The following is a 15939-nucleotide window of genomic DNA, read 5'->3' as shown; positions in this document are numbered from 1 at the left end:
TACTCCTGGCTTTGCATTCAGAATGGGAATCAAACTCGAGTCTGCTGCGTGCAAAACAAATGCTCTACCCACTGTGCTATATCGCTCCAGCCCCAAGTGTTTTTTCTGGTTTTTTTTTTTTTTTTTTTTTTTTTTTTTTTTGCTTTTTGGTCACACCTGGCGATGCACAGGGGTTACTTCTGGCTCTGCACTCAGGAGTTATTCCTGGCGGTGCTCAGGGGACCATATGGAATGCTGGAAATCGAACCCGGGTCGGCCACGTGCAAGGCAAATGCCCTACCCGCTGTGCTATGGCTCCAGCCCCAAGTGGTTTATTTATTTTTTTTTGAGACACCATGAGGTACAGTTGTAGATTTACAAATTTTGTGCTTGGGTTTCAATTATGCAATGATCAAATACCCATCCCTCCACCAGTGCCCATTTCCCACCACCACGGATCTCAGTATCCCTCCCACCCCCCACTCCCCCATCCTACCCCACCCCTGTGGCAGGGCATTCCTTTTTGTTTTCTCTCTCCTTTTGGGTGTTGTGGTCTGCAAAAGAGGCATTGAGTGGCAATCATGTTTGGTCTATAGTCTACTTTCAGCATGTTTCTCCCATCCTGGGAGGATCCTCCCAACACCCTTTATTTGGTACTCCCTTCTCTGTCTGAGCTGCCTTTTCCCCTAGCACATGTGGCTGGCCTCCAAGCCATGGAGCAAAATTCCTGGTACCAATCTCGGCCATTCTTGGGTGTTAGTCTCCTATTTTGTTACTTTATGCTCCCCAGATGAATGCAATCTTTCTTTGTCTATCCCTCTCTTCCTGACTCATTTCGCTTAACATGATACTTTCCATGTAGTAAAGTGGTTTTTTTTTTTAAGGACTGTAAACTAAATAAGCTTGGGATGCTGAGAGATTTTACTAGACTTTGAAGATATGGGCAAAGGTGAGGTGAGCTTGGGAACAGGGGAGGGTTCCTTTCCTGCAGAAGGCAGAATGCTAGGCATTCTCAGAGGGGTGTGGTGTTTGGTAGGCAGGTGTGGGATGGGCTATTTTGGGTGCAGGGAGGAGGGCAAGCAGTGCGGAAAACTGAGCATTCTCAGAGTGGATGCAGAGGTCCTGGAGGTCAAACTGAGACATCGGAGAGGAGGCTCGTGACTGAAGGCATTTGAATTGGATCACGATGGGACCTGGGCGGGTGGGTAGGTAATAACAGGACATTAATGGGGTCGTTTGGAAGAATTAACTGCGGGGACAGAAATTGTGAGTTATCTCCTCCAATGCCCTTCATGCCCAGTTCAAGGCGAAGGAACCAGGCTCTTTCTTTTTTGTCCTCTGCAGCTGTGATGGTGTGGCTGACTCCTAGCTCATTAAATGCAAACGGGATGGGAGTCAGTTTCTGGAGGGGAAGTCAGGCTTTCTTTCCCACCTTTTTCCTTTCATCTAAAATGAGGCAGCGGGGTCTGAGGGAGTCTTGGCCCCCAATGAGCCCCGAGAACGCTGGAACCGGGTGGGAAGGAGCACAGGCTCCCTCAACAAAAAACGAAAATGAACTTTCCTCTTGATGACGCCCTTTCACTTATTGTTTTATCTTTATTGTATGTAGCACAACCGAATGCTCCAGCAAAGGTTCTCAGCTGGCTGGCCGTGAAACTTCGAGCATTTGCAAGATCTGGGAATGACCAGCCCGGTTGCCTTGGCAGGGCTGACGATCAATAATCTTAAATCTAATTTGTCTGAAACCAGACAGTGATCATGACAGTTATAAGGATAGAGTGGTCGGATGCAGGAAACGTCTAGGGTTTGGATTTATCTTGAAAGATCACTACAGGACTGTTTAGAACTTAGATTTAGAACAAAGGGGAAGGAGCACTTTCACACGGCGGGGGGAGGGGGTTGGCACGGCTGGGAAAACGCAAGGACGAATTTCAGTGTCAGGATTTGAATCTTCGGTGGGAATTAGAGCAAATGCCAGCTTGTGGGGTAGTTACCCGACATTCATGAGTCTAAAGTGCTCCTTGGCACTCCGTTTTATGTTTAACAGGGTATCTTTTCATTTGATCCTTTTATTTTCATGGCTTATCTTTATTATTATTACTTTGATGATTATTTTTGCTCATTGGGTCACACTGGCAATGCACAGGGGTTACTCCTGGCTCATGCACTCAGGAATTAATCTTGGTGGTGCTCAGGGGACCATGTGGGATGCTGGGAATTGAACCTGGGTCTGCTTCGTGTAAGGGAAATACCCTACCCACTGTGCTATTGCTATAGCCCCAATTATTATTATTATTATTATTATTATTTGGTTTAGGACCCCTCCAGGGAGTGCTCAAGTCTTACCCCGGCTCTGTGCTCAGGAATCACTCCTGGTAGGGCTGAAGTGTCAGAGATCAAACCAGGATTTGGTTGCATGCAACACTACTCTCACTTCACTATCTCTTTGGCACCTTATAACTGATTTTTAGGGGAACTCAACCCCTGACCCCAGAAAATATATCTTCATTTCAAAGCCATTGGGGGAGAGGAACTGTGTTTTCTCATGAAGCTCACTTGAACTGCAGTTCAGTTGTTCTTGAGATCACTAGATTCTTTACTGGGTTCAAGTCCATTTAGCATTCTCTTGGCAGGGCTGATCTATTTTGGGAAGCCACAGCAGGCTCTGAAGACTTGACAGACTCACAGCTGATTAGCGCTCTCTCTCTCTCTCTCTCTCTCTCTCTCTCCTGTCATCAATATTATTTAGGGGCCGCTGGTCAAACTGTATCGACACTGAGTTGACATCTTCTCTGCTGCCCAATTACCTTTCTGTCAGGACACAATCCAGGAGGTGACAGGAGGGGGCCAGACTGTGCCAAGAGAGTTGGCACCAACACACTCCCATGACAGAGGAGCATAGATCATTTTCATGCTTCTTCTGAAAACCAGAAGAGACATTTGTCCCTCCCCATTGCCAACAGGACTGTCCCTCCTGGGGCTTTTCTGTGTCCATGGCCCCAGCACCAACCCGAGATGAACCTTGCCAACAAGCAGACGATTGCTAGCTCTGAGTGCTGGGAAATTCCCAGTGCAGATTGCAGACACTGTCGCTCTAGGTCCAAGCCCTAACCGAGCCATGGAGAACTGCTTCCTCTGAAAGCATCATGCTGAAAATGCTGCTTAACCACAGAGGAACTTTGACCCCTAAGTGTCAGTAGGGTAAGTGTTGAGAGTAACAGACATGGGGCTATGAGCCTTTGGAAATCTACTCTGAGAGAGAAACACATTTCAGGACCAAACAGGATTAAAACAAAGAAATTCCTTCTTTTTGTCTTAAACAGAATTTTACTTAATGAAAGGATGACCCTCCCCTTCACTGACCCAAAAGGAATCTCTTTTTACATATAAAAATGGAAAGTTGTCATGCTAACATATTGTGTTATGTACAGACTAATCTGTACATGGATGGTTGGTTTGTTTAGAAGCCAGGAAAACACTTTAATCACAACTGAGACTAGGGCTGCTGATGAGAGCTCCTTCCTTTTTGGGGTGGGGGGTTGGGGGGGTCACACCTGGTTGTGCTAAGGGTTGACTTCTGCTCTGTGCTCAAATGACCATACGTGGTGCTGGGAGATGACCCTGGGTCAGCTGTGTGCGAAGGAAGTGTTTACTCACTGTACTATTTCTTCAGCCCTGATAGCATCTTCCTGACAGAAATAAATAAGCATGAGAAAAAAACCATAGATAATCAGGATATAGAGGGACTATTATCCCAACCAGATCTCAAGCTGAAAAGCATAAATGTGAATTTTCTGGAATTCAGATCAATGGGGAAAAACACTTATATTTCTCTTGTTGTCGTAAGATCTATAGCATAGATAGTTTCAGTTTCACTGTGTGAAATGAGAAGAAAAACTCTTCCCTTCTTCTAGAAACTCATTCCAGTTCCGAGCTACGGAACCAAAGATAGGGACATGCTTGCATTGTTGAAAATTATTCTTCTTTCTAGTTTTCTTAAAAAGAATATTTAAATATTCACTTTGGACAGGAACTGATTGTTGAAAGGAGATGGAGGGATATTCCTGATAACCGTTCAGTATCTTCCTCCTGATAAATCACTCTCCCGCCCCGCTGGGAAATGAAAGGAGTAGGAGTCTCTGGACTCGACACCCCTGGGTGCTCTCATCCAGTCAGTATCCTATTCAAACTTCTGAGGCTCTTATGGGGTTGGGGTGCCTGGATCGTCTCTTTTCTTGCTGATCCCTGATTTGTAAGTTTCTCCAATGGCATCTGTTCTGTAATCCTGCCACGCGGCGGGCTGCAATGCCACCAAGACCCATAGCAGGCTGGGGGAGGACAGGACCTGCCTCCCAGTCTGTTTTCATTTCCTAAGACTCATTTGGAATCATCAGGAATTGCAGTGAGAATTATGCAATTACGGGCCTCGAAGAACTATACAGCACGATTTACAGAAGGTTTTCACATTCTATTTAATTTTCACATAGAAGGGCCAATTGAGATTGGTTTTATTAAGCAAACAAAGCCTCGAAGCATAAATGTGAATTTCCTGGAATTCAGATCAATGGGAAAAAAAACATATTTCTCCTGTGGTCTAGATCTCAATTCCAGAGTAGCTGAAAAGCCTCGCCTTAAAGTGTTAAATCTGGGCATGGTGTAAGGCATCCAGAATCTGAGCCTGGCTCTCTCCCCACTGCTCCTGAGAATGGAGACACCCCTCCCAAATACATGCATTTCTCCCTAAACACTGTAAGCATCCCCAGGGCCGGGATGCTTCTAGGTACTGATGGATTCAAAGACCAATTTGATGTCTCAGAATTGCTTTCTTGTGCTATCTAGGGAAGATCATTTTAGCTATTGACCATAAACATCATACTTTTCTATTTGCACAGAATCGAGCGCCTTTTCAACGATGCAAGAAACAAGTTTTACAGAAGCAAAGGGGTGAGGCTTTCTTAGCGGCTCTTCAGGGGAAAGGCATGGAGTTACGGGCAGTATCTGAGCTCCTGAGAGAACAAGAATCCGGACTGATGTACAGGTTCTAAGTGCACCATGTCTGGGGTTCACTTGCCTGAACACATCTTCCGTCGCATTGCTGAACTCAGGTGAACTTCTTACAAGTGGCTTCAGAGGCAAAGAAATGTCCCAACGTCTCTTACCAGCTGGAGCATCCCTCTGGGTTTCCACTCTCAAACTGTTTTCAAAGCTGAATTCAGCATTTATTTTTCTGAATGACCACTGCTTAGAACTGACAACGGGACTTCCTTCTGCCAGTCAGCAGAAAACTATTTCTGAGAGTCAACAGGGCTGTTTCTAAATAGGATCAAGTGATGGAGACTGGGCGTTTCCGTGGAAACCCCGGGCTCTGCTCTCTGCTGCCACCCAGAGGCAGGACCGGAGCACAGCGAGTCTTTCTAGGCATCTAAACCCCCTGAGCGCTAAGGCAGGACTTGAACTTCTGGAAAGGAACCTGGGGGGGGGGGGGGGGGGGGGCTTTACTTTCTTCCATCCTCAACTTCTGGGGCCGTGCTCCCCCAACCCTCCATCACCACCCATTCCCAGAATGAAGCTGATTTTATCTTTTACTGATATGCGCTCAGCCAGTCACTGTGAAGCAGGACAAAGGCCAGCAGAAGGATGAAAAGGAACCCAAAATAGATCTTTTGTGGAGTGATTGGTATCAGAGTTAGAAACAGTTCAAGGCAGGGGGGCAAAGCAGGTGCGTGAGCACTGGCTGAAGGGAAGCGTGGAGGACTATTCTTCTCCTTGCCTTTTTTTTCCTCCTTCCATTTTTCTCCCCTTGTCCAGCTACTCAAAGCAAACAGAGTAGGAGGCAGCAGCTCCCCCTGAGAAGAGGCTGTTTCCCTCAGCCCAACACAGGCCTGCCTGTGGTCCCCCACACCCTGATCGCCCACCCTCCCCTCCTGCCCGCAGCCATCCCTCTATTGTTACACCCGCAGTTTATAATGCAAATCGCTGTTTACTACCTGGCTCCAGATTTCTATGAATAAAATATGAACACATCAGGGAGGCGTCTATAGCCTCCTGGGGCTCGCCTCTTTCTCTGCATTTTTGTATTTGTCACAGTGTTCCCAGGACTGGTCATCTGGGCTCCTTCCCGGCTTTTGCAACCTATTATTTGGTGATTTCAGCATGTTTCAAGCTTCTTCTCCGCTCTGTCTGCCCCCCACTCCCCACACCACACTCACCACTGCTTGTAGTCGGCGTCACAGTTGCAGTAATATTTGGGGTCGGTGCAGTTACGGTCGATGCCACAGGCGCACTTCTGAATCCCGGGTGCGGAACCGCCCCAGTAGTAATGTTTCTCGTTGGCTTTGCCAACCCACCAGGTGTAAGGGCTTCCGTCTGCAAGAAAAGGGGGTGTCATGGTCAGAGGGGTGCAGGACTGAGTCATAGCAAGTTCACACTCACCACGGACCCCCAAGGGGCACAGTTCTGACCAGACTGGATACCCACATCCCTTCTCGAGAGCAGATTTATGCCGGCGCTCAGAAAACTGAATCAAGGCACCCATGGGAACCGGCTTCAGGGGCCTCGGGTATGCAAGGGATGTGGAAGAGTGAGAGAGTTATATAACCCAAATGCAGACTCGACAGCACTGCGGTCATGGGACCTAAACTTACACTGTGGAACTTTGAAATGTGCCCATTAGGGTGGCAGTCGGGGGGTGGGTGGGTTAGATGGGGAAGGTGAGCACAGTAACCCTGGTGGGAGGAAGCTGATGTTGCTGGCAGGATTGGTGTTGGAATATTGCTTGCCTGAGACTCCTCTACCGATAACCTGAGAAATCACAGCTCTTTAATTAATTGATTCAATTTTTAAAAACACATCTATGGGAATGGTGAGCTCCTGATCTCCCTCTGGGATCTGCACCCCTTTTCTTGGAAGCTTTTCATGCACACTTCTGGGATTTTGGAGTCGATTCTCTAAACTATTATGTGCTCACATGGGGGCCACCCACAATGCAGTCACACAGCACAGTGAACAGTGAAATTCACTGCACTGCACTGTCCTCCCACTGTTCTTCAATTTTGCTCGGGCGGGCCCAGTAACATTGTGAGACTTGTTGTTATTGTGTTTGGCATATCAAATATGTCACAGGGAGCTTGCCAGGCTTTGCTGGGCGGGTGATATACTCTCGGTAGCTTGCCGGCTCTCTGAGAGGGGTGGAGGAATCGAACATGGGTCGGCCGGGTTGGCCGCGTGCAAGGCAAATGCCCTACCCGCTGAGCTATCGCTCCAGCCCAGCGAAGTTCACAATGAGCTGTATTTGCCAAGACATGATACTCCTGGTGATTCCAGAGCACTGGAGCCTCACAGGACTTCCACACCGCCTGAAAATAATCTCTTTATTGCACTTATAACAAAATTAGGTCCCAGCAGGTCAAGTGGTCCTTTCAACCACGTAGCAGATTAGAAACCAAACTGGAAGTTTGATATTCGATCTCCTGGAATTGGACAATGCTGCTTTTACAAACTTTCTTTTCTCTATCATTTGGCCCATGGTGAATAAGTCCGGAAGCAGGCTGGAGTGACAGAAAGGGAACCTAATTCTTTACGGAAAATATCTGGGAAACATATGGAGGTGTAGTGGCTAGCAGCAGAAAATAAATTAGGAGCATATTAGAACTTCTTGTTCCCCAAATGAAGTTATTTTACTTTAGTTTACTTTACTTTTGGTTTCTGGGTCATACCCAGCTGTGCTTTGAACTTGCTCCTGGCTCTGTGCTCGGGGACCACTCATGGCAGTGCCCAAAAGACAATGTTGGTGCTAGGACCTAACCTAGGTCAGCTGCCTTGAGGACAAGTGCCTTGCCCAATGTACTATCTTTCCAGTTCCATTAGTTTACTTTTTTGTGGAAGGGCAGAGTTGGGGTGCATGGTGCGGGTGTCCAGTGCATACCCAGCAGAGCTTAGGGACCATTTTATTTTATAAGGTAGTTCACAATATTTGATTGTGTTTAATATTCAAACACCAATCCCACCACCATTGTACATTTCCACCACCAGATTTGGGATGTTTCCATCTCAAGCCCCGATCCCTGTCCCAAAGCACAACTGAAATAATATATTTTGTATTGTCTGTTATGAAGAACTGCTGAAAATGCTTGCGAAAAAGTATTCATATAGGAAACTGTGTGAAGATTGTTCTATTTTGGCAGGGGCCATTAAGACACTATTTTTTCTTTTTGGGTCACACCCGTCAAAGCACAGGGGTTACTCCTGGTTCTTCACTCAGGAATTACCCCCGGCGGTGCTCAGGGGACCATATGGGATGCTGGGAATCGAACCCCGGTTGGCCGCGTGCAAGGCGAACGCCCTATCTGCTGTGCTCCAGCCCCCCATTAAGACATTCTTTAGGATATCATTAACACATTGTTAAAGGTTGAGTGATATGAGCTTTCATATATATATATAAATATGTATATATGTATATATGCATATATATATTTCCCTCTATGATTTGTTGCCTACTATCCTAACCCCAACAAATGTGGTGTGGTACTTATGGAGAATGGGTCACTGTCATTGTCACTGTCCTCCCGTTGGGTAGGGAGTGTCTTATGATGGCCACATTTGCGGCTGTGTGATCCAAGAATATGTTCACTCATGCATGAGGCTCGCCTGATCATGAGGAGAGTGGCCTTGAGCATGACAGAGGTTGAGTTCTGGAGGTTTTTGGCTGTTGAGGCTGGGTCCCTTGGGGTGGGGAGGGCTCTCACCTGCCCCCCTCTGGTTAGGCACTATTTCTGACTGAGCTCCTGAGTGACCTATGGCTGTGCTCACGGGGCCATATATGGTGCTCAAGATCTAATGAGGGGCAGCTGCATGCAAGGCGAGTACCTGTGCTATTGCTTCAGTGCTATGCATTCATTATTATCCTCAGGATTTGTATTCCACATGCACCCCCAAATGAAGGAGGTTGAAAGTAATGAGGACTCATTACAGGGCTAAAATAGGGAGTTATCATGATCAATTTGTGCATTAGAAGCTCTAGAGTGAAATGAAAGATTTCTCGGGAGATGAAACCAGGAGAATAGATGTGATGATACTATGTTCTCATAAAAGAGAAATAATAAAACAGCAGTGGGAGTGAAAGAGAAGGGAAGAGATTCAGGAAGGTGACCAGCAAGTTTGGCCTGAGGTGGGAGAGAGGAAAAGAAGTCGGGGAGAGAGTCTTGTGCAGGAATCTTAGATTTCAGTCTTAGTAAGTAAGAAGATGGTGATGCATTTTTTTTTTTTAGATAAAAGGGTAGGAAGATTAGAAGTTTGGGAACTGTGGTAGAAGGGGTGATGATTTTGATACACAGACCAGGCTACGGGTTATGGGAGAGACGCTGCTGAGATTTTTTTAGATAACTTTATTTAGAGAGCAGAAAGACAGAAAAAAAAAGAGTGATGGAGAAAAAATGAGGAATGATTTCCAGGAAAAGCAGTGTGGTCAGGCTGTCAGATTTCATAGCAAAGTCCATTAAGATGAAGATTTAAAGGTTTTCTTTTCATTTTACAGTTTGAAGGTCACAGAGACTTTGTGGAGAGATGTTCAGGTGCCTGGTTGGAAAAAGTGAGAGGAAGAAATAGAAGGGATGGAGTGGGGTGCCAGGAAATGTGTCTTCTGGAGGCTGGTAAGAGAGAAGCATCTAAGGGAAGGGGCCACATGAAACCAGGAGGATGTTGCGATCTTTCCATGAGAATACCTCCACTCTTTCGGGATGCTAAGTCTGCACTGGCCCCAGAGTCTGTGCGTGATCAAAAATAAAGATGAAGAATGGTCTTGCTATGCATGAGCTATCAAGTTCCAAACAAAGAACGCAGTAAAGAGCTGTATCAGAACCATGTAGAAGGTTGTGTGATATTTTTTCCTCCCAGAAATGCTAACAGATTTTAAGAAACAATTTTGTTAAAAGGAGGACATTTGAAAGTTACGAAACTATGCACTCGGATTAACATTCAGACTTGATGTAATGAATGAACAAATGCTCTGAACTGGTAAGGGAATCATTCATTGAGTTTTCCATTTTACACAAATGGTTGGATTTTTCTCATTGTGCTGAGCTAATTTGGAAAAATCACCTTTTCTCTTGATGAGATCATTTATGGCATCAATTATGGAATTCTGAAAAAAATAACCTTTTGACTAGATTTTCATAGATTTCCACATTTCTTTTCTGAAGGGAAGAAGCAGTCAGCTCTGAGAAACGAGCTCATTTCACTAACTTGTCTTCTAATTCTCTGTGCCTTGACCTAGCATGTGCCATGTTTATGTTATAAATGTATATATTCAGGACTGCTTGCTCCCACATTGACTTATTTTCCTTTCTCTTTTTATTGTTATCAGGTAACGAGTAAAACATACAACTCCTGATGCATCCAAATGTTGAAATTACAACTAATTACAAACTCTTGTCTTCTTTTGGCACAGTCAGGAGTTTAAAATAATGACACTTGAACAATGCAACTTATGGAAACCACAAAATCTGGGCCAGGCAATTTGGCCCATTGGCAGTGATAGGTCTCTGTTGAGTTCAAATCTAGCCAGGTTTCAGGAAAAGGACAGTGGTGGATGGAGCTTTGCTGACAAAGGTCTCTGAGGCCATCTAGACTATAGCTGGAACATGAAATTCCAGGAGCCTGACCCAGCTGATCACCACATCCATCCTTTGCATCCTTCCAAGGCTCCCCAAAGCTCTATTATTCTGTTTGTGTTTTTTGAAATATATTTTTTAGTCACTGTGAGATAGTTACAAAGTGGATCATGGTCCATTTTCAGTCATACAGTGTTCCAACACTTCAGTGATGATCATCAGATTGGGGAACAGGGGAACGCAACAAACCAGAACCTTGTAGATTTGGAGTCAATAATGTCTGACAGAAAACCCTCTTGTTCTGCTCCTACTACCCAGGTAAGAGTCTGTCTGTCTATCTATCTATCTATCTATCTATCTATCTATCTATCTATCTACCTACCTATCTATCCATCCGTCTGTCTATCCATCCATCTATCACATATATTTTAGAACCTGAGATCCATTTCTGAGCATCCACAAACTTCCATAATAGTCAAATTTTGCTCTATTTTCCTTCTGGAGAATCGTGTGCGTATCGTGTGAATTAGAGAAGCAGTGGGTAGTAATGTGCTTCCTAAAAGTCAGGGAGGTGTTAGGAAGAGGTCAGGGTGACCATCAGAATGTCCACGAGTAGAAGACAGAAACGTGCTGTAGGAAAGGGGGCAGGTGAATGCATCGCCACAGTCCCTGAAGGCATTGTACCCCAAGGGCCCAGGGAGGGAGTCTCTCCTCGGGGAGCTATCTGAGCCCTGAGTTTCCCTAGGAGCCTGAAGGTTGAGCTCATCTAAGGAGGCCGCTCAGTCCCCTTAGAGAGGGGGTCTTCAGTAGACACCAGGGTGGGAATCCGAGGGGGGAGCTGTGACATTTCCTCTGTTCTGTTTTTTTTGGGGGGGTCACATCCAGAGATGCTCAGGGGTTACTCCTGACTCTGTCCTCAGGAATTACTTGTAGCAGTGCTCGGGGGACCATATGGGATGCTGGGAATCAAACCTGGGTTCGTTGCATGCAAGGCAACTGCCTTACCTGCTGTGCTATCACTCCAGTCCCCATTTCCTCTGTTCTGAGAATGGAGGCACATGCGCAGACCAGCTCTGAGAATAGCCCAGTGCTTTCTCCACTCGCCAACCGTTTTCTCCCATCACTATGCTTTAGCACCCTATAGTGAGTGTTCTGATATAAGACACGGTGATAAAAGACTCCTCTTACCTGCCCTCCTTCCCAGGAAAAGAAGCAAAACGCAGCACAAAATGTTTTACTAGGCTGTTTTCATTTCCACCAGGATAGAAGAATGCCAATAAGAAAAAAATTCTGGGGCAGGAAGGGAGGGGGCGAATCGTATTCCTTTTTTACTAACATTGGCTAATTGGGTGAAATCAAATCGGTGTAAGTAACATAAATTATTAATTTCGTGCACATTTTATATTCAGCAAGAAGAAAAGTTTCAATTTCCATTGAGCCACGAGTTGCCTGATTCCAGGGCTATGCTAATGAAGTGCTACTTTTTGCTTTACAAATCATTATTTACCTGTTAATTGGTTTGGTGGGGAAAACAGTTAAAGGCAATCAAAGTGGAAAGACTATTTAAAAGACAAGGATATGAAGTGGTGAGAAAAAAAATAATTTAATTACCTAGTGCCAAGAGTTCAAGAACTCCTCTAGCCTCGAAATGAGATCTCTGGTAACTACGTTAAGAGGGTACGATCCTGACTGCAGATGAGGCAATAGTAAGCCATATTTTAAATTAACTGGAAGCTAAATTGTCAATGTAAGGCCTATTGTGGCAAAGCAGTCAAATATGGGTTGAATTAAATACAATTGCCACACTGTTTGTATTCACTTATGATCCAGTTTTATTATGATGGAGGGTTTATTTTGCTTTGGATGATTCAACTGGGAAAGGGAGAAAGATTAAAAGCTGCTCTTTCCCTGACATTTAAACATCCAATGGATCTCTGTTATTTACTCGAAAACAAGTTATTTCAGAAACATAAGGACAAATGCAAGAGGACCTCATAATAAAATTATGGTACATCCTTGTCATTTCCTAAAACATTTTTTTTACACTTCTGGGATGCACCAAGTAAATTAATAGTCTTTCCTATTCATTAATAGTAAATACTATTGGGGCACAGTCTGTAAGATGGAGTATGGCCATTGGGACACTTAATTATTTCCATTCCACCCAGTTCTATAGGATATTCAAAAGAAATCTTGAGGGTTTTATTATCTCAAAAAGGAAAAAAAAGATTTATTTTTTGCTTTAGTTTTATGTTTCAGTTTTTTTGTATTATTACTCCTGGCAGTGCTTGGGGGGACCATACGGGATGCTGAGTATCGAATCCAGGCCAGCCACGTGCAAGGCAAACACCCTACCCACTGTGCTATCACTCCAGCCCCTGCTTTAGTTTTATGAACCATAGTTTTATGGTACCTATTACTACCTGCTTATTTCCAAAATCCATTAAAGATTTATGGGAGAATTTTCCCCTTTTGTAGCAGAGGAAACAGAATATGTCTGATACCATAGAAACATAACTGAACTTCACATTGTAGCCTAGTGCGCCTGCTGGTACCTTCCTCTACCTCGCCAAGGTGCTTGCTAATAGGAGTATTTTGGCTACCTGACTCATCTCCAGAGAGCTGAATCCTTTTCTAGAGTAGTGATACAAGCTTTTAAAAATCTCCCATTGCTCATCCTTTTTTTTCATTACCAGCGCACCACTAAATATTTTTTTTTTGGCCAAGTCAGCGCATTACATTTTATTTATTTATTTATTTATTTATTTATTTCTAAATTTTTATTAGTGAGACATCATGAGGTACAGTTGCAGACTTACAAATTTTTGTGCTTGGGTTTCAATTATGCAATGATCAAATACCCATCCCTCCACCAGTGCCCATTTCCCACCACCACGGATCCCAGTGTCCCTCCCACCCGCACCTCCCCCATCCCGCCCTGCCTCTGTGGCAGGGCATTCCCTTTTGTTCTCTCTCTCCTATTGGGTGTCCCACTAAATATTTTTTATGCTACTGTCTCAGTAAGTTTCCATTGACCCCACTGACTGATTATTCGTGTTTAACACGGTGCAAGTAACGTCTCCATTGGAGACTTTGTTGTTACTGTGTTTGGCATATCCAATGCATCATGGGTAGCTTGCCAGGCTCTGCCATGCGGGCGAGATACTCTCGATAGTTTGCCAGGCTCTCCGAGGCGGTCAGAGGAATCGAACTCGTGTCGGCCATGTTGGCTGCAGCGGTAGGGCGTTTGCTTTGCATGCTGGAGAAATAGCACAGCGGTAGGGTGTTTGCCTTGCACGCAGCCAACATGGCTGACCCGAGTTCGATTCCTCCGCCCCTCTCGGAGAGCCCGGCAAGCTACCGAGAGTATCTCACCCGCACGGCAGAGCCTGGCAAGCTACCTGTGATGTATTCAATATGCCAAAGACAGTAACAACAAGTCTCACGATGGAGACGTTACTGGGCCCGCTTGAGCAAATAGATGAACAAGGGGAGGGCCATGACTGTGAAACAGGGTGCAAATGGTGATAGATACTAAGTGAAGACATGTTTTCTTTCTTATTAATGGAGCATTGCATTCTAACAGAAGTTTCATATGTGAAGCACTAAATCTCAGTAGAACTCAGCATGTCTGTACACTGCAGAAGGTTTCACCCTTAACCATTCAACCCTGCCCTTCATCACTGGCCCTGGACATGCTCATTTTAGACCCCACCCTATCCCCTTTGCCTTCTGGTAATCTGGATGGTTTTACAGTCTAAATTTGTTTTCATAAGTTCATCTGTTTGCTTTCTCCATGGTATCACCCATCAGTGACATCATCAGGTGTTTGTCTTTCTCTGTTTTATTTTACAGAGCAAAATAGTCCATGGTAGAGCATTTAACTGAGATAGCTTCAGCTTGTGCAGTTCTAGGCCATATGTACACATCCTGGAGAACCTTCCTTTCAGTGCAAATAATAACCCAGAGAAGATGTTATAGATAATCCACTTGGAATTTCTGGTTGTGTTGTCAGGATAATCTAGTCATTGTAACTTCTCTTGTTTGCAATTTCATAATCACGATCATGAGTTTAGAAACCTGTTTCAATATTTAGATGAAGAATTTAAAAAATAATATAAAAATTATATACCATGGCATACTCATGGAAATAAAAGACTATCATTGTAAGCTGCCTATAATTTTGATAAAGCCAGCTTATTAAACCAGGTAACAATGTCCTCCTTTGTTCCCAATCACCTAATTCTATGTCATTCCATGTTCAGATAAAGACAAAACAAAAAATGAATCCGAAAAGTCCCTACTAGCTCATTTTGAAGACAGTGATTTGAAGTTGGGAAAACTCATAATTTTGAAGTTATAATATAAACATTCAATTTGGTAGTTAAAGGTGAACATTTTATCTCTCAGTGATTGAATGTCACTAAACTCCTTTGATTAGGGCTGAATAAAAATGAATGCAGTTGATTAGCTTCACATATCTTTCAGAATTACATAGGAGTTTTACTATATTTTATTGATTTGAATAGGAACCAAATTTAGAAAGGGAACATTGAAGATCAGATCAAACTGGACCTCCGTTGAAGTGTTAATTAATTAAAAATTAATGTCACTGCATAATATTTAAATTTATATTATTGAATTGAATGTAATAGATTCAATCAAGGACTGATTCCACTGAACAGAATGTGATTGAGTTGAGTCAAATCATTTTGAATCCTGTTCCAATGAAGTAGATTTTATTAATTTAAATGGAATTGAAGTGACAGATGAGATGGAAGTTTGTAATTCTGTGCAGCATTAAAGAAATAGCACAGAGAAGTTTGATCTCAAGTTACTGGGACCTCACTGTCCATCGACACAAGTCCCCAGGGCTCATTAGTAACAGATTGGTTCTTTTGTTTGGACTCTGGGAAAAAAATGATTAAAAATACCAAATAATATCATGTATCTCTGTGCTGTTTTCCGGACACAATACTCGACCTTTCTAGTCATTTCAGCTAGAAAAATACCTGACCACTTAATTTAAATAGTCACAAAAGAGCATTAACTAAATTTTGAGATGATGTTTTTGTGAATGCTGCTGCTAATCCCACTGTTTTTTTTTCTGATCATCTTTTTAAAAATATGCATTTATTTGGTAAAACAAGGCTTACTTGGGCATATCATGTTACCAAATGCCACTTTAATATGCACCTTGAACTTTACCGATTGAGAATGTATACACTATGACGTGATTTATGCTTAAATTTGTCTTGATTTGGCTATGATTTTTTCAAATTAGTTGCTCAATATTATTTTACAACAGACATGGCATACTAGATAACAACCTTCCTTGATGCTGGAGAGACAA

General features: G+C 43.8%; 1 protein-coding gene across 1 annotated transcript in view; it reads right to left on the bottom strand.

Annotated features, from left to right (window-relative positions):
* CNTNAP2 (contactin associated protein 2) overlaps positions 1-15939 on the bottom strand; it is a gene marked incomplete at its 5' end in the record, with an annotated part of 1346219 nt that overhangs the window by 470994 nt on the left and 859286 nt on the right. Inside the window, one exon of the mRNA XM_056106760.1 lies at positions 6189-6345. Within this exon, the coding sequence (XP_055962735.1) occupies positions 6189-6345 (157 nt within the window). The remainder of the gene's footprint in view (positions 1-6188; positions 6346-15939) is intronic.

This window comes from Sorex fumeus, unplaced genomic scaffold (assembly GCF_029834395.1).
Source record: "Sorex fumeus unplaced genomic scaffold, SorFum_2.1 ptg000143l, whole genome shotgun sequence".
NCBI classification, from domain to species: Eukaryota; Metazoa; Chordata; class Mammalia; order Eulipotyphla; family Soricidae; genus Sorex; species Sorex fumeus.
This window is presented reverse-complemented; position numbering and strand designations above follow the sequence as displayed.